The sequence below is a fragment of the Drosophila obscura genome, unplaced genomic scaffold (assembly GCF_018151105.1).
Source record: "Drosophila obscura isolate BZ-5 IFL unplaced genomic scaffold, ASM1815110v1 contig_73, whole genome shotgun sequence".
Taxonomy (NCBI): domain Eukaryota; kingdom Metazoa; phylum Arthropoda; class Insecta; order Diptera; family Drosophilidae; genus Drosophila; species Drosophila obscura.
The window spans coordinates 9256065-9281396 of record NW_024542865.1 but is presented as its reverse complement, the minus strand read 5'-3'; the positions used below and the strand labels follow the sequence as shown (position 1 = coordinate 9281396).

The 25332-nt window shown below is 39.6% G+C and overlaps 2 protein-coding genes and 1 long non-coding RNA gene across 4 annotated transcripts; all 3 read right to left on the bottom strand.

The window, feature by feature from the left end:
- Window positions 1-5591: 5591 nt before the first annotated feature.
- On the bottom strand, window positions 5592-6073 carry LOC111068708. The gene is made up of 2 exons (XR_005968336.1): window positions 5782-6073; window positions 5592-5716 (listed from the first exon to the last, which is right to left on the bottom strand). It is a non-coding gene; the product is annotated as an uncharacterized LOC111068708 (long non-coding RNA).
- Window positions 6074-9479: 3406 nt separating this feature from the next.
- LOC111068703 lies at window positions 9480-16142 on the bottom strand. 2 transcript variants are annotated; one of them, XR_002607205.2, is made up of 6 exons: window positions 15819-16142; window positions 12272-12347; window positions 12175-12201; window positions 10775-11265; window positions 10115-10446; window positions 9829-9921 (listed from the first exon to the last, which is right to left on the bottom strand). XR_002607205.2 is itself a non-coding variant. In XM_022358380.2 (5 exons), the coding sequence occupies exons 1-5, from the start codon at window positions 16128-16130 to the stop codon at window positions 9829-9831; spliced, it is 999 nt and encodes a 332-aa protein (XP_022214072.2). In that variant the 5' UTR covers window positions 16131-16142; the 3' UTR covers window positions 9480-9828. The 2 variants fall into 2 exon arrangements, 1 of the variants encoding a protein (XP_022214072.2); XM_022358380.2 differs by lacking the exon at window positions 10115-10446 and having other exon boundaries at window positions 9480-9921.
- A 29-nt stretch (window positions 16143-16171) lies between these two features.
- Window positions 16172-25164, bottom strand: LOC111068702 (zinc finger protein 596). Its single transcript, XM_022358378.1, has 2 exons — window positions 24077-25164; window positions 16172-16258 (listed from the first exon to the last, which is right to left on the bottom strand). Exon 1 carries the CDS (start codon window positions 25114-25116, stop codon window positions 24079-24081), a length of 1038 nt encoding a protein of 345 aa, XP_022214070.1. The 5' UTR covers window positions 25117-25164; the 3' UTR covers window positions 16172-16258; window positions 24077-24078.
- Between the last annotated feature and the right edge of the window lie 168 nt (window positions 25165-25332).

Below are 25332 nucleotides of genomic sequence, written 5' to 3'. Positions count from 1 at the left end.
GGTCTTTTCGTAAATTTTTTTTTATTAAATATATAAATGGCTTGTGAAGGACGTATGGGCTTATAACCACTCCCAAAATTTTCAAAATAGTATTCTGGAATTTAATAAAGTGGTGTGAAAATTATAGACCTGTATGTAAAGTATATCTATTTTTGTCGCCTTCTTCCATACAAGTGCGCCCACTGTGCACTGGATGCATGGGGAGTGCAGCATTGTACAGAGCTTCGAACTTTCCATTCTTCAAGCTGCTCGATTTCTGGCCATTCCCGAATGGCTAAAGCAGATGTGGAAGCTTTTTTTTCAGAGGTAGCGCCGTTTTTTCACATAACTCTAGTATCTTTCGTTTGGTTGTAAAACTTTGGGAACAAAGCGAACGAAAAAAGGTTGTACATTTGGTACCTGATCGCGTTCCTTTGTTCCCAATTGGCAGTTCGGCCCGCAATCTTCGAAAAGGTATTTTTTGTTCATTTTTTTAGGTTTGGCTAACGAATTTTAGTTCCAAAGATTCTCCATAGATTTTAATGAGCAATAATGAGCTTAAACGGCGCTCCAAAAAATAGAGGTCAAAGGGTGTAATTTTTTTTCGACTTTTCCCGAGTTTTTAAAATTTCAAAATTTCGTTAAAAATACCGCAAACAATCATCATTTTTGCATTTCAATGCTTTATATTTCCCAGACGGTAAGCTGAAATCACAAAGTGTTTGGATTAGCTTCTAGCTGTTTTCTCTTTTGTTGATAACATCACTGATTGCGTCCAATATTTTATACGACTCTATCAGGGCAGAGGGACGCACCACATGCACTAGATCATGAGGAAGAGCTTCACGAGAGATACCATTGACTTAATGGCTTCGGCCGGATTGTGGAGACTCCATTTGTACACCGACCGAAAGATATTAACTTCGGGGGCACTGAAGCTGTCCCGTTGCAGGACTTCCTCAAGTGATTCCTTGGACAGCAATAGGAAGGAGTCGTGCTCCAATACATCGGACACGAAGAGATCGCGTTTTTTTGTGTCTCGCTGCTCATTTTCGTCGCTGAATTTTGTCACTTTCTTCTTTACGTTTATCTTTGTTTATGACAGGTTAAAGTATGTCGATATATTAACGAGCAATCAAAACATCGATCAGTTAAGTCAGATTTTTCAATGGAATCCAAATTCAAATTCTCGAAAAGCCCAAAAAAAAATTGTTGCCATACATTTTTCTGGTAGACAGTAGTGCGCCGCGCCGATAACGATAAGAAATCCTGCCAAAAAATAAATACCATTTCAGTTGCGAGAAATACCGTTTAAATACCATACCATAAAAAAAACCAGGGCAATCTGGCGATCAGACGAGACTTAATCCACTTAAAAAAATCCACTCTATTTAAAGAGTTGAGCACCCTTTGTTAAAGCCTAGTACTCAGATCCAAAAAAACACCTCGCGAAAAGAATCAGGGTTGATATTCGTTTGAAACCGATAAGAAATTTTTTCCGGCAAAAACGGTTTTCTAGGCTCTGTACGGTAGATACTAGAAAAGTATCCGATGGTATTTGCTGGTATTCGTTGGTATGTTGCTAGCCCCTCGAAAGTTATATCAATTTGATATATTTTGCCAGCAAACACGAAGCAAACATTGCATTATGAGAACAAAAACCCAAATGAAATATTTAAATAATGAAGACAAATAGAATCTAATTATTGCAGTATTATATGAATGACAATTATATGGATATTATAATATATTATTTTTATTAATTTTCATAAATATAAAACAAATAAACAAACAAAAAATAAAAACACTGGGCACCGAGCGGTATATATAGAACTTTTGGTGGACGGAAAATTTAGCGCGTCTTAGTACTAGGCTTTTAATACAAAATTTTAAGTTTTAGCGCGTCTGAGTACTAGGCTTTAACATAAACGGGGTGGGGCAGCCCTTGTGTGGCGTTGCATTTGCTGCGCTGTTTTACTTTGCTTCTAGATGATAGGAAGACAAGAGTACTGCCTTTTTGTATATACTATAATTATAATTAAAAGATGATTTCAATTTAATTTATTATTATTTATTGATTTAGTTCTGTGTCACCTGCTGGCTGGCACGCCGTGTACTTGTACTTGTCGGTTTCTTGTTTTAGTGCATTTGTATGTTCTGGGTCTTTGTTACTGCAATTAACGAATGTTGTACGGGAAGAGGTATCAAAATATATGTAGACCTGTGTTCACTGTGTTCTTGTTCTATCCCATTTGAATTTTCTGGTATTGGTCCTGCGTTATACGGATCTGCATTAATGCGCCGTCTATGCGGATGATCAGGTCCTTTATTGTCTGCTTCTCCCCCTTGCGCTGCATCTCCATCAAGCAGCTTGCTTTCACGCTTTCATAATCATCCCGAACTTTCTTCATAATGATCACGATTTTATAAATTTCTTCCATGTCGGTTTTGTTCTTGTGAAACGAATAAATCAAATCATTAAGCCAATTGTCAAGTCTGTTAGCTTTTTCTAGCATCATCATCTCGAGCTCTGATATCTGGGGTTTAGTTTGCTCTGCACATTTCGGCGGGGTTTCTGGATTTTCGCTCATATTTTGGCACAAATTCAAAATAGTTCAAATGCTCCAAAATTTAGATATGTATATTTCTATTTAAGTCACTCAATGACTTATCCGAGCAGCTTTGCTATTTAAGGTTGCTTTGTTCATTATTTGACTAAAAAAAATATTTCTCAAGCATTGGGTGGATCTATGTAGTACTCATGGTACAGTCTAGACGGTATCACAGCGATAACTCACTGCCTGTCTATTCACCCATTAGCTTTTTGATAAAAACTCTTCGAGTCGAGTGACAGACAGTGGGTCTTTTCAAAAGCAGAATAGAATATATTCTGCTATTCAGCACATCTTAAACATATCACAAAAAAAGTATTGAAAGTCCATGCAAAACGCGTTTCCAGCTATAATTTACGAATTCTAGAATCTTCAATCAATTTACTCTGAGAACAAAAACATGATGCAGCTAAAGTCAGCAAAAGAATCTACCACCGAAATTGGAATTTTACAATTTTAATCATTTTGATCATCTCATAGATAAACTGGCTTTTTGAATCCAAAGTTTTTTTCAGTGTGACCATTCGCTGCTTGCAAAAAAATACCCATTAAAGTTAAGCCACGTGGTCGGCAGTTCATTGCGTTTTGGTTTTTCAGAAAGTAAAATCCAAGATGGGTTAAAAACTTAAAAAACGTACTTAAAATAAACGCCAACAACTTTTAAGTAATATGGATATCGTTCATACAGGTATAAAGCTTAATTAAAAACAACCAACTATTTGTAGATGGTTTTGTGTCGTCAAAAAATCGAAAATAATCAAATTGTCTTTTCTGAGTGTTTTTCGATTTCCAGTTATAGCTTCTCTTAAGCTTTTAGTTGTGTTCCGAACCGATTCCCAGGTTCCCAGGGTCCCGGTTCCAGGTTCCCAGGCTTAAATGTCAAATTTATATGTTTAATTTATAATTTACTATATTTTATTCTTGGTTTAAACTGGTATAGGATTTTCTTTTCTAAATTTTTTTTTATTAAATATATAAATGGCTTGTGAAGGAATTGGCTGGGACCACTCCCAAAATTTTGGGGTGCGAAGTATTTATTAAATTTAAATGGCGGGGGGGTAATGGTGTGAAAATTATAGACCTGTATGTAAAGTATATCTATTTTTGTCGCCTTCTTCCATACAAGTGCGCCCACTGTGCACTGGATGCATGGGGAGTGCAGCATTGTACAGAGCTTCGAACTTTCCATTCTTCAAGCTGCTCGATTTCTGGCCATTCCCGAATGGCTAAAGCAGATGTGGAAGCTTTTTTTTCAGAGGTAGCGCCGTTTTTTCACATAACTCTAGTATCTTTCGTTTGGTTGTAAAACTTTGGGAACAAAGCGAACGAAAAAAGGTTGTACATTTGGTACCTGATCGCGTTCCTTTGTTCCCAATTGGCAGTTCGGCCCGCAATCTTCGAAAAGGTATTTTTTGTTCATTTTTTTAGGTTTGGCTAACGAATTTTAGTTCCAAAGATTCTCCATAGATTTTAATGAGCAATAATGAGCTTAAACGGGCCTAATAATACACCCCAAATAGAGGTCAAAGGGTGTAATTTTTTTTCGACTTTTCCCGAGTTTTTAAAATTTCAAAATTTCGTTAAAAATACCGCAAACAATCATCATTTTTGCATTTCAATGCTTTATATTTCCCAGACGGTAAGCTGAAATCACAAAGTGTTTGGATTAGCTTCTAGCTGTTTTCTCTTTTGTTGATAACATCACTGATTGCGTCCAATATTTTATACGACTCTATCAGGGCAGAGGGACGCACCACATGCACTAGATCATGAGGAAGAGCTTCACGAGAGATACCATTGACTTAATGGCTTCGGCCGGATTGTGGAGACTCCATTTGTACACCGACCGAAAGATATTAACTTCGGGGGCACTGAAGCTGTCCCGTTGCAGGAATTCCTCAAGTGATTCCTTGGACAGCAATAGGAAGGAGTCGTGCTCCAATACATCGGACACGAAGAGATCGCGTTTTTTTGTGTCTCCCTGCTCATTTTCGTCGCTGAATTTTGTCACTTTCTTCTTTACGTTTATCTTTGTTTATGACAGGTTAAAGTATGTCGATATATTAACGAGCAATCAAAACATCGATCAGTTAAGTCAGATTTTTCAATGGAATCCAAATTCAAATTCTCGAAAAGCCCAAAAAAAAATTGTTGCCATACATTTTTCTGGTAGACAGTAGTGCGCCGCGCCGATAACGATAAGAAATCCTGCCAAAAAATAAATACCATTTCAGTTGCGAGAAATACCGTTTAAATACCATACCATAAAAAAAACCAGGGCAATCTGGCGATCAGACGAGACTTAATCCACTTAAAAAATCCACTCTATTTAAAGAGTTGAGCACCCTTTGTTAAAGCCTAGTACTCAGATCCAAAAAAACACCTCGCGAAAAGAATCAGGGTTGATATTCGTTTGAAACCGATAAGAAATTTTTTCCGGCAAAAACGGTTTTCTAGGCTCTGTACGGTAGATACTAGAAAAGTATCCGATGGTATTTGCTGGTATTCGTTGGTATGTTGCTAGCCCCTCGAAAGTTATATCAATTTGATATATTTTGCCAGCAAACACGAAGCAAACATTGCATTATGAGAACAAAAACCCAAATGAAATATTTAAATAATGAAGACAAATAGAATCTAATTATTTCAGTATTATATGAATGACAATTATATGGATATTATAATATATTATTTTTATTAATTTTCATAAATATAAAACAAATAAACAAACAAAAAATAAAAACACTGGGCACCGAGCGGTATATATAGAACTTTTGGTGGACGGAAAATTTAGCGCGTCTTAGTACTAGGCTTTTAATACAAAATTTTAAATTTTAGCGCGTCTGAATACTAGGCTTTAACATAAACGGGGTGGGGCAGCCCTTGTGTGGCGTTGCATTTGCTGCGCTGTTTTACTTTGCTTCTAGATGATAGGAAGACAAGAGTACTGCCTTTTTGTATATACTATAATTATAATTAAAAGATGATTTCAATTTCATTTATTATTATTTATTTAGTTAGTTATTTAGTTATTTAGTTCTGTGTCACCTGCTGGCTGGCACGCCGTGTACTTGTACTTGTCGGTTTCTTGTTTTAGTGCATTTGTATCTTCTGGGTCTTTGTTACTGCAATTAACGAATGTTGTACGGGAAGAGGTATCGAGATATATGTAGACCTTTTACCGTATTACCTTTTTTATATCCACTCCCTATCGCGTTGCATCGACTGCTGTGTTCACTGAGTACGGTTCACTGTGTTCTTGTTTTATCCCATTTGAATTTGCTGGTATTGGTCCTGCGTTATACGGATCTGCTTTAATGCGCCGTCTATGCGGATGATCAGGTTCTTTATTGTCTGCTCCTCCCCCTTGCGCTGCATCTCCATCAAGCAGCTTGCTTTCACGCTTTCATAATCATCCCGAACTTTCTTCATAATGATCACGATTTTATAAATTTCTTCCATGTCAGTTTTGTTCTTGTGAAATGAATAAATCAAATCATTAAGCCAATTGTCAAGTCTGTTAGCTTTTTCTAGCATCATCATCTCGAGCTCTGATATCTGGGGTTTAGTTTGCTCTGCACATTTCGGCGGGGTTTCTGGATTTTCGCTCATATTTTGGCACAAATTCAAAATAGTTCAAATGCTCCAAAATTTAGATATGTATATTTCTATTTAAGTCACTCAATGACTTATCCGAGCAGCTGTGCTATTTAAGGTTGCTTTGTTCATTATTTGACTAAAAAAATATTTCTCAAGCATTGGGTGGATCTATGTAGTACTCATGGTACAGTCTAGACGGTATCACAGCGATAACTCACTGCCTGTCTATTCACCCATTAGCTTTTTGATAAAAACTCTTCGAGTCGAGTGACAGACAGTGGGTCTTTTCAAAAGCAGAATAGAATATATTCTGCTATTCAGCACATCTTAAACATATCACAAAAAAAGTATTGAAAGTCCATGCAAAACGCGTTTCCAGCTATAATTTACGAATTCTAGAATCTTCAATCAATTTACTCTGAGAACAAAAACATGATGCAGCTAAAGTCAGCAAAAGAATCTACCACCGAAATTGGAATTTTACAATTTTAATCATTTTGATCATCTCATAGATAAACTGGCTTTTTGAATCCAAAGTTTTTTTCAGTGTGATCATTTGCTGCTTGCGAAAAATACCCATTAAAGTTAAGCCACGTGGTCGGCAGTTCATTGCGTTTTGGTTTTTCAGAAAGTAAAATCCAAGATGGGTTAAAAACTTAAAAAACGTACTTAAAATAAACGCCAACAACTTTTAAGTAATATGGATATCGTTCATACAGGTATAAAGCTTAATTAAAAACAACCAACTATTTGTAGATGGTTTTGTGTCGTCAAAAAATCGAAAATAATCAAATTGTCTTTTCTGAGTGTTTCGATTTCCAGTTATAACTTCTCTTAAGCTTTTAGTTGTGTTCCGAACCGATTCCCAGGTTCCCAGGGTCCCGGTTCCAGGTTCCCAGGCTTAAATGCCAAATTTATATGTTTAATTTATAATTTACTATATTTTATTCTTGGTTTAAACTGGTATAGGATTTTCTTTTCAATGTAACATCCTGCACAGGTTTTTTTTTGATGCGTGGTGCTCTCAAAAATGCAGTAATGCGGAAAAAGTTCGATTAGTTGTAGATTTAATACAGCTGGAATTGGAAACTAGAGGATATGTTCCAGGCCAAGGAAAATTATTAGCTTGTGCCGATGCTGTTTGTAAAAAAATATGCAAACTGTGGCAAAACTGCAACCGTACGAAGAAGGCAGTTTTGCAGAGGCATTCGGTTTGGCTTGAGACAGTAGACGCAAGCTAAATTTTTTCTTATTAAATATATAAATGGCTTGTGACAAGAACGAATGGTGCTTATAACCACTCCCAAAATTTTCAAAATAATATTCTGGTAATTCAATAAAGTGGTGTGAAAATTATAGACCTGCTTGCTAAAGTATATCTAATTTGTCGCCTTCTTCACATACAAGTTCGCCCACTGTGCACTGGATGCAAGGGGAGTGCACTCATTGTACAGAGCTTCGAACTTTCCATTCTTCAAGCTGCCCGCATTTCTGGCCATTCCCGAATGGCTAAAGCAGATGTGGAAGCTTTTTTTTCAGAGGTAGCGCCGTTTTTGTAACGTCTTACCCTTAGTATCTTTCGTTTGGTTGTAAAACTTTGGAAGAACAAACGACCGAAAAAAGGTTGTACAATTTAAAGGTACCTGATCGCGTTCCTTTGTTTCCAAATTGGCAGTTTGGCCCGCAAGCTTCGAAAAGGTATTTTTTGTTCATTTTTTTTAGGTTTGGCTAACGAATTTTAGTTCCAAAGTTTCTCCATAGATTTCAATGGTAATAATGAGCTTAAAGGGCGCCTAATTAATACACCTATACCCCAAAAATAGAGGTCAAAGGATGCCACTTTTATACCCGATACTCAAAAAAGAGTTAAGGGGTATTTAGATTTCGTGGTTAAAGTGGATGTGTGTAACGCAAGAAGGAAACAGTTTCCGAACCCATAAAGTATATATATTCTTGATCAATCATGCATCCCGAGTCTGATAGAGCCATGTCTGTCTGTCCGTCTGTCCGTCTGTCTGCTCTGTCCGGCTTCTGCGCCTGAGTGAGCTGCAATTGTTGCTCTGCTAAGTGCTAGGGCAACCAAATCTGCTTTCCACACACATGTGTATATCAAACTGCTAGCAGTGCATCTCAAAATTTCCCCCGCCCCCTTCCACCCCCCACAAAGGACGAAAATCCGTGGCAGGCACATTTGTAAAGATTACGATAAAACTAAACACGCAGCATACTTAACGAATGCCACACACAACAGACTGCCGATTATCTTGAATCAGATCGTATATACTTATTGCCAGAATGAAGAAATTAATTTTCAGACTCATTGCTTACCCTAGTCCCCCGTCCTCAAGGAACAAAACAACTCTAAAACTCATTTTCCTTTTTCTCAGAACTTTTTTGAATTTTGCCGCGTTTTTTCGGAGGTAGCCCACACGGGTAAACTTTGGGAACAAAGCGAACGAAAAGAGGTTGTACATTTGGTACAATCCGTACATTTAGTTGTAGAAGTTGGACCTTGAAGAGTATTTGTATTTTTAGGTTTGGCAAAAAATGTAAAATTTTTTTTTTTCTCCAAAATTTCTAAAAAATCATAAGATCAAAAACGTAGCGCCTGACTGAGTACGGGTATACACCAAAGAGTCGCGTCCCCAGAAGCGACTCGCACGTTCCTTCTCGTTTTTTCTACTTTTCCCGAGTTTTGAAAGTCAAAATTTCGTTAAAAATACCGCAAAAAATCATCATTTTTGCATTTCAATGCTTTATATTTCCCAGACGGTAAGCTGAAATCACAAAGTGTTTGGCATCAACTTCTAGCTGTTTTAATTATATTTTCAAAATAGCAAAGTTTTTTACAACCAGACGTAAGATCCTAGAGCTATGTGAAAAAAACAAGCGCTACCTCTGAAAAAACCTTTAAAAAAAATACCAGTTTTCAAAAATTCGTTAAAAAAAAGTTCTGCCATAGAACAAAAAAAAATATCATCAAACCATTTCTAAGCCCCAAATCTTTAAGAAAAAGATCGTTTTGTTCCTTGAGGAAAAATCGTGTTGACTAGTGTTATTAATAGGTTCAATAGGTTCCAGGCAGGACCCCCTGCCTCAGGGAAAACAAAAGGAAACAATTTGTTAAAACACATATTCAATAATCTTTGTATATTCTCTCGCATCGTTTTCTTGGAATGGCTCGACTTAAAGCTACAAAATTTGCATACAAATTAGACAAAAACAATAAATGTACACACAATTACGAGTATGTGCGGGATGTGCGGCAAAAGTTAAATTTCTGTTGAATTATTCAAAAAAATAAAACTTAAGCTTTGGAAAACATGGTAAGGCGCCTAAGAAGTGACCCAACAAATTAATAAAAAAAAATTAATAATAATTAGGCGGCACGCACAAAATGAGGGAACTAAAGACAGAATACTGAATAGGGGGGAAAGAGAGGGAATGTGTGTGGTGTGTAGTAATAGACTAGGTCTAAATCAATATCTATAAATAATATAAAGTACGTGTGCAGTTAAGCCTAGTGCAATCATTGTGTAATTTGTGGGTTTCTCAGTACAATCTCTCGCCATTCCACCAGGTTGCAGTCCCAGCTGGAGCTCCCTTTTACTGGTCCTTCGTTCCCTTCTTCTCGCTCTTACACATGATACAACGTGGTGTTGTCGGGCTCTACCTCCACGGCCTGTACAATGAATCGCTTGCGATCCACCACATCAATGGGGGCCGATGGCTGGATATAAAATATAATAAATTTCCATTTATTAATCCAAGAAATAAAATTAGTTTTACGTATAATTTAGGGATAGGAACAGAAGCAGTGATTGATGATTGATGTGAGTAACAGGATTAGAAATGCCAGCATAAGGGGAGAGCTATGCTACATGCAGGATTTGGGGTGGGGACAACAGGACGGAAGTACTCACACAATGCAATGAAACCTTCTGGGGATCACACTCCACTCTCTCTCTCTCTCTCTCTCTTGCCTCAACACAGCTCTACTATAAGTTACATTTTTACAATAAATTTCCTTAAACCATTGGCTTCTAATTTTTTGTAGTTACGTTTTGCAGGAAAGTATCACAAAGATAAGTTAAGATTTAATTATCTCTCTCTCTTTTAAAGTGCTTACTTAAATTCTTCAAATATGTTTAACAAATTTCTTCAGCAACAAATTAGTGGAACGAACAGTGGAACAGTGTGTGTCTGTGTGTGTGTTTGTTAACGAACTTTACGAATAATACTCGACATTTTTGATCTAAAACGAAACATAAAGAGAAAACAGAAAAGATGGAGGAAAAAGAACATTTGTACATATAAACAGCAAGACCAAAAACAAATTACTTAAACTAGAACTAAAACCGAATTGGAATCATTTTTTGGGAGTGTTTGAAACGAGCCGAATCCACACGAGTATAAGTATAAGGTAAAGTTGTGGGAGCCTGTGGTTTTGCATTGGGAGTACAACTTGGGACGTAACCACAACCGAAACACACCGAACCGAATCTATAACCAATTGATCTATCCCTTAAATAATTTAATTTAATCTAGTCCCCTCCACTCCAGGGCACTCAGCGCACACTCACATCGGTGCATTTGCACTGCGTCTCATCGAAAACGGTGCCAGTGGTGCAGCTCTGATTGTAGCGGCAGGCACAGGTGCAATTGGCATCGTCCCAGTACTTGCTGTCGGCCTGCTCTAAGCACTTGTCCCTGGCGTCCGTATTCTGGCACTCGCAGCGGCACAGTTCCCTTCTGTACAGCTGATACGCATTGCAGTCCTCGGCCTTGATGCGGCAATCGCAGCGGCATGCCAAATGCTGTTCCACCACAATGATTTCCGAGACCCGCGTGGTGCCACCACGCTCGAATTTGCGCACACGCATCTGCACCTTCTCCGTCTGTGTGGGCTGGCAGGAGATCAATGTGGAGCCGCAGCAGCCGTTGCAGCGATTGATACGCGTGCATGCAGGCGTATAGTAGACATTGAAGCCACCCGCCTCATCGCTCGGCGGCTTCAGCTCCACAATGGTTGGCTGAGGCGAGCAGATCGCAGGCGTGGCATTCCGTATGGCAGCTGCAAGAGAGTGAATGAGAGCGAAAGGGTCATTATTAGAGTTTGTTCTTGGGGTTCTTAGTGCAGGAAACTAAAACTAAGCCTATAAAGTACATTACATACTATTATATATCTACATTCTTCTAGCTTATATAATAGGCAATCCAAATGATTATGCCAACGAACTAAATGACATTATTTGGCAACTTTCAATCTTTCAATTAGGATATACATAAGTTAACATGAAATGAAAGTCTTAAGCTCAGATGGAATATTTGTGCACATGGGAAAAGAGAGCAGACTCCGGTAGCATTTTCTCCCCCACTACTTATTTTACAAGCGCTGATAATTATTTTGTGTTATAACACAACAATTATTGGGGATCATAAAATCATTTTGAATATTTTTGGGATGTAAATTATCGTTTGGTTATGCATTTTTGTGGTTGAGAAATTAAAGCAATTTGAGGGATTAAAACTCCTATATATAAGGCAAATATCTACTACGAGTATTACTTATACGGCTCCTTTACAAGCTGCACAAATGTAACCCTAAGCGAATGGATGCACGATTCTACATTTTTTTCTACGATGATATCTCAAAAAGTTATCTTTTATTAGCGAAATTACTGATTTAAAATATTTCAAATAGTTTTTAAATTTGTTTTAAATGAATTTTTATGGGAAATATTCCAGAATAAGAGTAGTAGATGAAATACGATTTTTGGCAGGAATGCTCGGAACGTAAATGTGCTCTTAATGGCCTCAATATAAATGAGTGAAACCACCAAAAAACTTAACAATCTAGTAAACTGCAGTTTGAGACATGCATCTATAATCTATAAATTCGAGTGAATCCTGTCTAAAAAGTCTCCCCAGAAGACAGGCGTTGTTGACTTTTCCACAGATCAGGAATCAACAAAGATCTTACATCTGGTAACGCTGCGTTTGAAGTTTTCTGCAAGAACGAAAGGACAGAGATAGAGCGTAAATTAAGTGCAGATTCACTCAAATGTCATTCTACTCACCCTTGGAGGATATTTCGGCAGAGACATCGTAGTCGGCGGTAATATTGCTTAGGTCCGTTGCAAGTTCCAACGGCAACTAATGGAAATAAAATTAAAATCAGTGGTTTAGTTAGCCAATTGCAAGGAAAGGGAAATTTCTCATAGGTGATTGAACCTATTCCCTCCCACCATCTCTGTATGCTGAAATCGCCATGGATTCGGGTACACCCCCAAAACAATATACTCCTTAGCTGTTCCCAACCCAGTAAGTTTATGTTTCCACCTGTCACAGGCTACGTGACACAGACTTCACTTAAGGAATACATTTAAAAATGAATCAACAAAACACATTAATAAATCAGAGGATCGCGGCAGTGGCCGTCGTCTCTTAGCTCACGCAGAGGGACAACAGATGCAGCCACCACGTGGAGCCTACATGAACCACAAGGCAGACGTCCACCCGACAACGAGGGAGAGCAGCGTAACGGTTTTGCATCCTGTGGACGTCGTAATCGTCGTCGCCGTCCGGGACGTAGCCAGAAAGGAACTGCTTAAAGAAATCGGAATCTAGCGACTTCGTGTGCGTCAGCCTGCGGCACGATTCCGACGCAAGCAAGCCAAGGGACAGGACTTGCTGCAGTTGTTGGAGCAACTGATCAACGAGTTTGCAGAAGAACACGAACGCCAGCTCCAGACGGAGTCCAGCTACAAGTTCCAATCGCAGAGGGACGCAGAGCGGCAAAGGAAGTAATGAAAGGGGAAGATGAGAAACAGGGGGAGGTACAGGTACAGGACTGCCCAGCGAATGAAGTAAACCAGTTGCAGGTCGCGTAGACTGTAAAAATCGATGCAGTGGCCGTGGCACAGGAGGGTGAACCGGCAAACTACGAGGCCCGCATGCACACCTTCATGCAACCAGGAAAATGCTGAAGAAGCAGATTGAAGGCGACGAAAGACAAAAGACGAACACATAATAAATTTTCTGATATAATCTACAAAATTCAAGTCTACAAATAAGATTCGAATTTCTATCGAGTTTTAATTTCTTTTAGAACTATTTGTAAATTAATCTGTAAATATTAGAATATTATTGTCATAATTCCTGATATATACTGATGAATGTTATTTGGATAATCATTCGTCTAAAAACAATATAACAAAGATGCACACAAATATTCCCTCTGCGGGTAAAACTTGTTTCCTTTTCCGTATCCTTTTGCTGGATATTTCTTTATTTAAAAATCAGAACGGTTTCCCCCCTTGGATAGCCGTGCCAGCAGTGGCAACTGGCAATATTATTAGAATTGTTATTAAACAACTGTGACAACACGTACAAGAGATCGCTACAGCAATCATTAGTCACCTGCTCTCCTATCCGCGTCTAAGCTGCTGCTCCCTCTCTGTCTATTCCACCTTAATTGACGTAGATACATACACACACACAATACATACGAATTCACAGATGTACGTCTGCGTATGCCATTAAAAAATGACAGACGACAACTGCATAGAAATGTTGCTATCTCCAGGGAAAAAATAGCTTGAATCTCGAACAGTTATTTGTGTTTTATATCTGGTGCTGTCGTGCGTCATCCCATAGCTTCTGTTTCAGTGAAGTGAGGGCAACGCCACGTGCCAGGTGCTTTGACCAATTGGCACGGCATCGTCACATCATCGTCATCTCCAACGTAGTAGCGGCGCCAGTTCGGTCCGATCCGATCATTTGGCCATGATTCATTAGCGGCCCCGGAACGAATCGGAACGGTTTGCCATTTATTCACTCTCTTGTGTTAATTTTTATCACAGAGAAAGTTCAAGGCCAACAGACACGACTACAATCGTGAGGAAATGCTTAAATGCTTAAACCAACTTCTCAGACACTTCATAACAGTCTGAACTTCTGTTTCTGCAAATAGGTCTTGATCTGTTATCAAAAATAAATCATTCAATGATTTTTTAATGAAAGAGAATCGAAGATAATTTGATGGGAAAATTTTAAGATAGATTTCCTGAGGCATAGGGAAATATAAACAACATAAATACATAGTCCCATATGATGTGTGAGTGCAGGTATCTGCAGTACAATGTGGCAGGCCTCTATAAGAATTGAGGAATCTCAAAATTAGCAAGATGCCAAAAGCACTTTCTGTTGCTTAAAAACTATAGAAAATTGATCTTACAATTCACAATAAAATGTAATAATACGAACAGGCCGAAAGGTTAGGCCTGTAACACCTGAATTAGAGAAAACAAATTGCCGTCGCACAGTGGGGCCTTAGGCCATTTCGGCTTGCTAAATTGCTAAATGAAAAAAACTGCATTTTAAAAATTTTCTATCGGATTCGTGTATTCATTTTATCCAAAGCGTTCAACAAATTCATTGACTTTTGCCACCTCTTTGTGGCAGAGTCCCCACAAATTTGCGTTATTATTACGAGTATTATTCAAAAATCGATGCTTCCTGCAAGTTAACTACAAATTCATATAAAATCTTAGATTAAAAACTTATTCTTTTGTTTGCCATATAATTCGAGAAGTGAATCATAACTAAGACCCATTCATTCCTATCATTATGAATCGTCTCCAATTACATTGCCATTTACTGTTTCGATAAGAAAACGTAATCTTCTGATAAATAATTAAGGCTTCCAGGAAATGAATTGCGGCTTTCTATGTAATCAGTGTTTTATTTGTGTATTTAGAAATTGATCCTACCAGATGTTTACCCAGTAAAGCCAAAAACCCTGCTCTATTATTCACATCCGCCGCAAGGGGAACCCAAACGAAGCAACGAGCAGGTGTGGGAGGAGGCAGAGGAGGAGTAGTAGAAAGCAGAGCTCCACTAGAAGGTGGAGCCCTGCACCGTTTTGTTTATCTTTGAATTGACGCAAACAAAAGCTCTGGGCACACGATGTGGGAAAGGGAATGGGGATGGCGGAGACGTAATGCGAATTATTTGTTTTGGAATCAAGGCGATCGCTATCAATGCCACCAGACGCAGAACAGAACCCCAGAAACAACACCCAGAAACCAGTGAAGCTGAGACAGAGGCTGAGACGATGACAGGCGACGGCAGCGGCGCCACTGTCCATGGGAATGGATGATGGGGTTGAGGGGTGGGGGATGATGGCATTGGATTGGGGTCCGAGTTGGGGTTGTGGCTTATCAAACTGCAAACAAATGCGATGATCGCTGAAGGCTGACCCAAATATGCAATGTCTCTAGGCGACGCTGTGGCGCCACCATAAGAGCTGTGGCGCCACTGCATATCCCCCGACCACACACACACACACACACACACACCTCGGAACGAGAGTTATTCTGTTGTTCCTTCCACTCTCGGTTCAAATATCTTATACTTATTCCATCTGTCCAAATATCTCCTCCTACAACTATTAAATCTAATTTCGCTCTCCAGAGTACCATCGAATATTCCTTCTGGCGATCGCTTTTGGAAATTCCCTTCCAATCATCATTTAAATATCACCTCCTTCATCTGCTAAAATATCCCCTCCTCCGTTTCTCTGTTAAAATATCCCCCTCTCTGTAGGCGTGTAAGTCCACTCACCGTTACAGGTGTTCCAGCATCTGCGGCTGCTCCCTGGCAACAGCTTCCCTCATCCTCTGGAACTGCCGCTGCTTCTGCTGCCCCTGGCAAGGCTGCAGAATTTGTCTGCCGCAGCAGACGCACCTTTGTCTGTGAGGCGGCATCTAATGAGGGGGTGGCCGCCGCTGCCGCAGCATAGAAGAAGCGGGGCGAGGGCATATTGGTCGAGGAGGCAACAGAGATGCCAGCAGCACTGTTGGCGATTAACAGCAGCAGCGTCAACGTCAGCAGCAGCGGTAGGCGATGCGTTGTCGGAGATTTGGTTAGTGGCATGGCTAAGTGTGGTTGTGAGAGGAGAGCGAGCAAGAGCGGGTGCTCTGTTAAGTCTTCGGTTAACAGTTGGTGTTGCTGCTTCTGTTGCGTCTTCTATTAAAGCTTCTGTTGCTGCTTCTGTAATTTCGCTGGAATGAGAGTGAGGGCGAAAAAAGGTAAGGTGAGAAGAGAATCTAGATTGTACTGCTCTTGCAGGTGCTTATGTCAAAGGTAAAGGTATATTCACAAAAGGTGAAGCGTAACCATTACCGATGTTTTAGTTGGTTCTAACCACTATATTTATTTTATTTATTTATTTAATTATTTCTCTTTTTCTAAGGCTACAAGAATTTGGACTTTGTTTTTTTTAATGTATCCCTTAATTGCAGTGCATTACAAATATTCTTAAACTGTTTAACGTGTAAAAGCATTTGTGGGCTCGGCTCTCCAAATGATCTACCGAACTACATACATATTTATGTATTATCATATATCCATCCGACTTCTCGCATGTCTGGCATTCCCTCATCTTTTGTGTAAATACATACATATACCTTGCTTATGCTTATGCCGCATCTCATTTGTCGGGCTATTTGTTTGGCTTTGTGGACGGCATGATTTATGATCTGATTTACAGCGCCGATGATGATGCCTGGACAGGGCGAGAAGACGTCACCAGAGATGTGTCTGTTGTTGTTTATTTGGTGGTTAATTTACTTTTCTTTTGACTTGCTGCCTAATTTACAATGTCAACTCTTTATTTTTATTTTTCATTTTTTGTAGTTTACAATGGAAAAGCATTTGCGGATGGGCTGCAGGTGGGCGGACGTACACATTTACCGTTTGAATTGGGGTCACCTTCTGAATCCGCTTTTTGTCGATGTTGTCCAACAAAAAACTCTTTTTTTTATGGCTAACTTGACATTGATATAAAAAAAAAACTCTTATCATAAGCATACAAAAAAAAAAACAAAAGACAGAGGACAGAGGACAGAGCCACGAGTTTGAGTATGCGTCAGGCATATCAATCAGACAATCATCCGGAATGATTGCATGAGGAACGAGTGGGGGGGGGGCCATAAATAAATACTCATAGAAAAAGGAGTGTGTGGTAATCAACCCATGGGATACGTCTTAGTCATGTAATATACCTCTTGAGGAATTGCTAACAGAAGGTTGGTAGCTCCTCCATCTACGAGTGCACTCATTTTTATGGTAGGAAACTATTCACAGAACAACTTATAGCTCTTTTCCGCTTAGGTGCATATGCGTCACCAGTCACGTTGATACGCTATTCCCATAAGTGAATTGATACTTTTGCTTCAAATGACATGAACGGAGAGCTGACGGTACGAGTGACTTGGGATTATTAATAATAATGCCAGTTTTTAAAGACATTGTAGAATAATTGAAGGCAAATCATTTCTGTGAGTTTAAATATTTCCATTTCCAATTAACAAATGCTACTCGTATATGGCGCATTTCTTCCCTAACTACCAAAAACTATATACCCATTCAACTCTCATTTATGCAGCATACCATTGGTGGAACATTGCAACGCATTTTGCCTATGAATGAACCACGTTTGTTTGTCGGTGCGAGCCGTTTATTTGTTTGCTTCTTTAATTACACAGCACAGACTTTTTTTGACTCATAAATCAGAAAGAACTTGAAGCCAATAGGCAAACCGGATTTTTATATGTCTATGCAGGTGCAGGGAGGAAATATCCCATTCGATTTCCTGTCTGTATTAATGGATCCTTCATGGGTAAGCCCGAGGTGTGATTGGAATTAAATTGTTCCCTGCCTTGGTATAAAGGAAACTTAAGTATTCTTGTGTAATCCATCAGATACTCTTGGTACACGTACTGTTGATTTCTTTTGTGGTTACCCTTCATGCGGGTATTAAACAATTCTTTAACAGCAGATGGAATTTATTTCATAGATCATAAAAAAGTATTACAGCTTACACTCGTTTTTAATTCTCTTTCAGAAAAGAGAGATCGTATTGAGGATCTCATAAATGGTATTCCATATATAATAAAGAATACAGAGCCAAACCAGATACATATTTCTTTCATCATAGCTCTGTGAAATGTTATTATTGTTCAAATATATATCTAGTCCCATAGGAACTATCGATTTGCAGTGGATATCTAAGGCAGAAAGCCATATACTATGTATATACATATGTATATGTATGTACATATATATTTCCAAGAAACATCGGATCTATAAGAGTATTTAATGCTGCGGCCTGTTTTTTTTTCTTTTTGTGTTTCAACGAATTTTAATTTACGCCTTTTACATTTCATTATTATTATGTTTTCTCTCCTCTGTTGCCTTTTATGCCCCGATTGCAATGCAAGGCCCCACCTCCCCTGTGCTGCCTTGGAGCCTCCTCTTCTGTCTTCTGTGGGCTGCTCAAATATGAAAATTCTTATTATAGGTCAGTTCGCGATCGCGTTTCCCTTTCAGCTCTGCTGTCGATAGCATAATAAAACTCTCGTACGACGAGTGTGTACCCCCTGATAATGATATTTTTTGTGTGTTGTTTTTGTTGGCTCAAGGCGGTTTATCAGCCTAACGAAAATACGTACGACATATGTACATATAAAATAGAAAGAGTCAGTGATTTGCCATTCATTCATAAAAATGCAAAACAAAACAGCAACAGCAGGCAGCAGCAGCAGCAGCAGAATGCCAGCGAGACAAATTGGCTCCCCTATGAAGCAAAAACAAAAGATCACAATAATAAAACACTCGATATGCGGACTATACTATAGGATACTTGCTACTCTGATTTATACGCTGTGTGAAATGATTGGCACTCTCACAATGGCAGAAGTAAATCGTATATGGTAGATAATAGTTCTGTTTATTGGTCTATCAAATATGAGCTTTCTAGCTTAAAATTTCGATTTACCATAGCATTTTCTTTATTGACATTACTTGATTTCCCATAAATTCCGACCTGTTTATACAGACGATATCTACTGGATACCCGATTAGATATAGGGTAGCAGTTGTCCCCCGAAGTACCGGGTATTACGAACAAGAATTCGTAGAGGGAGAAATCAAGTACAGCCCAAAGAGAGGCCACAAACAACAGCACAGGAAAGGAGATAAATAACCCAAAGAACAAGAGCGAGTGAGAGAGAGAGAGTGCAAAAGCGCAGTGCAGTGCCTGCTGCTGCGAGAGATCCCGCTGTTTTAAAAATAGCTATACTCTAACTTAAATTGTAACGGTGCGGGCGGTGCCAACACAAGCAGGAGAGTCAGAGAAAGAGAGCGAGAGGAGTTTTAGAGAGCAAAAGCCATGGTCTAGGCGGCGCAAGAGTACCTGCTGGTACAGGTACTGTAGCTGGAGGTGGATTTACGCCCTTAACTGTTTATTTGTTTTGTGCAATCATGAGACATACACGCACGGTCACACACACACACACTCTACTGATATCACAGCCTGTGCTGCTGCTGCTGTTTCCATTGTTTCTTATGGGGGGGACCGAACAGTTAAGCAAATACCGATTGATATGGGAGAGCCGTAAGCCAAAGCTGCTGCCTGTCGCTGCTTTTGTTGTAGCTTTTGTTGCCGGGCATTGCTCACTCGCTCTCTCATGCACACGCACACCTGCGTGATTCATTACGACATTCCTTTTTTTTCATTCTTCGTTTCGTTTCTCTTGATCTTTTTAGAGCAGCGGGGTAATTAATGGGAAGGAAGTGATAATGACAGTAATCTCTGGTGGTTAAGCTTCAAAGGAGTGCAATTCCGAGAGCGACCCTGAAAGGTCTTTCTGCCAGAATTCATTTTAAGGAAAATAATATTGCAATTAACTCAATAGGGGAACGCCAGCCTGGAGGCCTTCGGCTCCTGTTTTGAGATTAGAAACAGCTGATGACTGCGCACTTTGTTTTTATTACACGAAAATGTCACGATTCCTTTTCTTGATCACGTTCTTAAGTTCACAAAACTCACAAACAATGTAACGTAAAGGTTTTTCTCACTATTCCCAGTACCATAGTTACCATAATTATATTTTCACTCATTTCGATGCATTCGATGAGATATATGTATGGGTCACCATCTCTTGTACATGGCACCTCTGTCTGTTCCATTATAGCAAATGTCTCAAAAGGCCTTGCTTCGCTCTAGAAATTTCCCATAAGTGAACGGCCACTACATATAAATCTATTTAACATTAAACAGCTGTTTAAATAATGAAACACTAACAAAAATATTTCATACCAGTGTCAACGTAAGCTACCTATTTATTTACAATTCCCCCTTTAAGTTCTTTGAATTTAATTTGAGTCGTATTTGTTAATCAAAATGAATGCGATTTGAAGTGAAATTGAAAACCGGAATGTGTTCCGTTATGGTTTAACATTTTGTTTAGATTTATGTATGCATATGCATGTCATCTGCGGTAGTTCCCTAGCGAACCCCCCATTAGGTAAAGTAAATTAATGTGATGGCAAGAGTATCTATCAAATGGCTTAACTACTTAAAATCTCATTTAATGCCCCCGTTAGAAGGCAGACCTTAACCTGATTGCACAGGGGGGAAAAAAGCTTGCCTCGTCGATTAATTTTTGAAGTCATGTCACGCCATCCAAACTATTCTTAATTCTATTATTTTATATCTGCCATGATAATAGATCTGTTTATATGGCAACTCTATCGAATATGGGGCCAATATCTTGAGAAACACTTGCGTTGACGTCTCTTATCAGTTGTTGATTTTCTGTTTTGCCAAGTGGGTGAAGTGTTGGCGAGGTGCCGATGCCGATGGAGATGCAGAGAGCAAGAAACATCGACATCGATTTGGGAAAGGGGAACTGTGGTGCGGGGAGAGTGGAGAGTGGAGTGAAGCAACGGAGACAGTGACTGCACAACTGATTACAAAATTCAGCACGTTTTTAATTATTAAATGCGTTTTGTGTTCATTGGAATGTGTGGTGTTTTTTTTTTTTGCGCTGTTGCTTTTGCAGGTGTTTTAGCGGTTATTTTCTTTTCGAGGCATCGGCCCAACGGTGCGTCATTGCTAAGGTATTTACCGAAAGGGAGACTGTAAGATATCGGAAGAGAGCAAGGGAGAGAGAGTGAAGTGAGAGATGCAGAGCGAAACATCGAGAAATTAAGCTCGAAATCGAAAGGATTTACAATAAATATTCTTTAATGCAAAATGCTTGTGTACGGAGTCTATGAAATGTCTTCGGTTATGGAAGATTCCCAATCGGTGAGCTGTCCCCCCATTCGAATGCAACACACAATTATTGCCTAAGACAGAACCAGTTGTGGCGAATGTTCTCCTGTCTCCGTGTCCGTTTGACAGTGAATCAAATTTGTGACAGTTAAGAGAGCTTTTTGCTTGCGCGAATTTTCACTGTGCCGCCAAATACCACCGAGTATGAGTACGAGTGTACCTACTTGGGCGGTCCGGTCCCCATTCTGTGGGACACCAAGGAGTGCCAACTTGTAATTGCCCCAAACAACAACATTCCACAGACAGGCAGACACATCGGGAGGGAACGGCAATGGGAACTCTGGCATTAACGATAAGAAGGGGCAGAGACGCAGAGGGTACAAAATAAGGAGACAGACCCCGTCTCAGGGGAGAGGTTCAGTTCCAAGATCCATTCTGGAGTCTGGAGCGTAGGGCTCTCGCAGGCAAATCAATTACAATATAGGAATAAATGATAATTCCTCTGACTCTGGGGGGAGAGCTGCAACAAAACAACAGAAAAGCGAGGGACAGGAGGTTAACGGTTTCTACAAGATAAATTATGGATTTGATGCGCCCCCTCCCACCCCGCTGTGATAGAGGCGAGTGGGGTTGGGTCTAAAAGTGCTGTCTGGAATGTGAATTAAAGATTAACCGATATTCAACTTTAAATGTAAGACATTCTTTGGAGTTTGTTTACATTTATTAGGGGATCGATTAATTTGAGAAAGGCTTCGACTAAACGATTATTTGTGGAACATTTTAGTTGAGTTAAAAACTGCTCCTTTTACATGCAAAGTCAATTTGAATATGTATGTATTTTTATTCTTATATTGTATTTGATGTCTCTTCAACTATTGATTTATTTTCTTCACCTTTTCAACTAACAATTAAATTGTTAATCTTTCGATTAATCATAGAACATATTAGTGATTGTTTGAGTAGAGTGCAAGTTCTAGTCAACTGTTCTGGCAGTCGATCTTGCCTCTTTTAGTATTAATTTTACTTAGGGACCATCTAGTGATTCAGTGAGGGCTATGACTGAATGATCCCATCTACATCCCTTTGTTTTGGGTTAACAATTCATTGAAATCTTTTTTTTAGGCTGGATTTAGTTTGTATACGATTCACATGCAATGTGATTTTCATTAAAGCCATGTTTTCAAATGCGTTGACGGTTGGGAAGAACAACTCAAGCGCAACAATTTTCATGGGGGGTTTTCCACACCACTCACAGAAATAAAATAGCAACCACAATAACAACAAATTAAGTTAATTACAGTTTGTACTTTTTTTGTATTTTACTATTTTTTTGCATTAAAGCCCGCGACACAACGGAATCTGTTCTCGTTTCTCTGTCAAAAGCTGGTTTTAGATGCCAAAAAAAACAAAAACACACAGAAACAAATGCGATATGAAAAAGCTTTTTTTAAGGCCCGGCTCGACTGCCTCTCTCGCAACTAAAACAAACAAAAAATAAAACAAATGTGGAAAACATTTGAAAAAAAAACCAACAACAAAAGTTGTTTCAGTTTAAATGTTAACAGAGGCTTGAGGGTCGTCGCTTGGATTTGATTTGAATTTATTATTATTCTTATTGTTTGGTTTTTTTTTTCGGCATGCGCTTGCAAAATGTTGTATAATGTTTTATCACAAATTGTTATGAGTATTTCGATTTAATTGAAGTTGTTTAAATAACATGTATGTAGGTTTACTTTTTAAAAGCCATTTTAAAAAATTGTATTATTGGTTTAATATATTTTAAATAATTTAATTTAATTATGATCACGATCGGAAATAACGGGATCTAATATCAACTGGATCAAACTGTAATCTACTATGTAAACTATCGATCTGCAAGGGTATTTAAAGCTTTATATAAATTAAATAAAATTGTTTTTATTTTTCTTTAGCACATTTATTTATTATCTATAATTTATTCTTAGAAGCAGTTGTTATCATAATTATTTATATTTAATATTTAAGCACGTCTGGCAGATTTTTTGTAATATTTGTAAGAGTTTATTTTTAATGTGTTAAAATTTCTTTTAGCGAATTATTTGTTTTATTGAAAATATCTTGAACAATTTATAAACAACAATACGTTTTCAGTAGCCTTTACTTACTGCAACAACAAGAAAAACACTCAAAAAAAGTGCACTACGAAAATTGTCAACAGACTGGCGGAAAAACAGTTGAAGCACAACAAAACACACTCGAAAAAAACCAAGAAAATTCGAAAAACAAAACAAACACGTATTTTCTGTTGTGATTTGTGAGAAATAACTACGACGAAAAAGACACGGCGGAGGGGAGAAGAAAAAGCGTTGGACGGTGTATGCGATCCAGACGCCAGCAAGTTCCGTTCAAAACTGTCATATCGGTGTGGGCCAAGTTTTTATTTTTTGTTGTTTTTGTCATGTATTCGAAAAACCCCGCGATGGGCGCCCCCAACCATAACATAACGCTTGTTCTCACCCACTGTTACTGTGGCTGTTACTGTTACTGCAACTGTTACGCTCTCCCTCGCTCTCCGGCACTCTCAGCGGATCAGCGCGCTGCAGCGGCTCTCGCGAGCGGAGGCTGCGAATCGAAGAGAGCGAGCTGGTGCTTAACAGTTGTTGGGGCAGTTTTGAGCCCTTGACAAACGAGACAGCAGCAGAATTGGTGTTGTCGACACAGTGTAATGCTACTATGTATATATCACTAATTTTCTTTCTCCATGGAGTAGGACACATACCTTTATGCGTGCTTCTTGATGACATGCTGCTTCAGATCGACGATCCGACGGAAGGAAAAATTGCACAGCTGGCAAATGTGTGGCTCACTTCCCTGGGGGGAGCAGCACGCATGGTCGTTGAGGTGGCAGAGCTGGTTGTAACCCTTGCCGCAGGCGGGACACAGATAGGGACGATCTTTAACGTGCCTGCTCTTCACATGCTTCTTGAGGTGATCGACGGTGGTAAAGTCCGCCTGGCAGATGTGGCATACATGGCCGCGGATCAGGACATGCATACGTTCGAGATGTCCTCGCAATGCCCCGCGAGTTCCGTGCAACTTGCCACAGAAACAGCACTCGAGTGAGCTCTTCTGGTGTGTGTCCTCGAGGTGGCGGATCAGGCTCATGCTGCCCGGAAAGCCGTTGCCACAGATGGGACACACATAGCCGCTGGGCTTGTGATCGGCTATGCAGGCCTCCTTGTCCAGGTCCATGGGCCAGCCAAAGGTGACATCGTCATCCCAGTCGACACTCGGCAGTATATCATCGATGTTCTCCTCCAGCATTTCCAGCTCCTCGGTCTCGTCCACCTCGCTGTGGGTTTTCCTTGGCGCCAGATCGTGCGCCTCCTCGGCATGTGCCTGCAGCGCTTCCATGTTGCTGAAGGTCTTCACATCGTTGCGGCTATTCGCACACATGGCGCAGTAGAAGAGCGAGTGCACGCCGTGCCAGGACACCACGTGCCGGTAAAGGAACGTCGTCGAAGAGTACCGCTTGCCGCACTGCAGGCACAGGAATCGGCCGTCGGTATGCTTTCGCGCCAGATGCCGCTCCAGCACCTTCTCGTCCCCGAAGAGGGTCAGGCAGTGCTTGCAGATGTGGAGGCGCCACAAACGACCGGCACAGTGTTGCTCATGCTGCTTGGTCTTTGGGTACCAGCGAAAGCTGGCCAAACAGAAGCCGCAGTGGTACAGCCGCTTGGTCAGCTTCTGTGGGGGCGATCTCTGGGCATCCGTGGTGTGGCCACCACGTGGCTTGGGCTTAAGCGGTTTGCCACTCATCAAATAAACAATTCGACCTTAAAATTTTGTAAGCAGATTTTTCGAGTTCAGTGCTGTAAAACGGTGAAAATATCGCGTTTTCGATAGTTTAATCATTTCATTGATACCGATAGCATCGTTTCATTATTTCATCGATAGTTTCATTGTTCTTTCATTGATACCGATAACATTGTTTCATTATTTCATCGATACAAATACCAAATATAGTAGGCTAGG

What these genes read in the sequence shown, in the direction of transcription:
- LOC111068703 (XM_022358380.2), bottom strand. Translation starts at nt 16,130, where the DNA reads ATGCCACTAACCAAATCTCCGACAACGCATCGCCTACCGCTGCTGCTG. An exon ending in TGCCGAAATATCCTCCAAGG is followed by an intron (nt 12,202 to 12,271) that starts GTGAGTAGAATG and finishes TCGTTCTTGCAG; the next exon opens with AAAACTTCAAACGCAGCGTT. An exon ending in CGCAGTGCAAATGCACCGAT is followed by an intron (nt 9,922 to 10,774) that starts GTGAGTGTGCGC and finishes TTTTATATCCAG; the next exon opens with CCATCGGCCCCCATTGATGT.
- LOC111068702 (XM_022358378.1), bottom strand. Translation starts at nt 25,116, where the DNA reads ATGAGTGGCAAACCGCTTAAGCCCAAGCCACGTGGTGGCCACACCACG.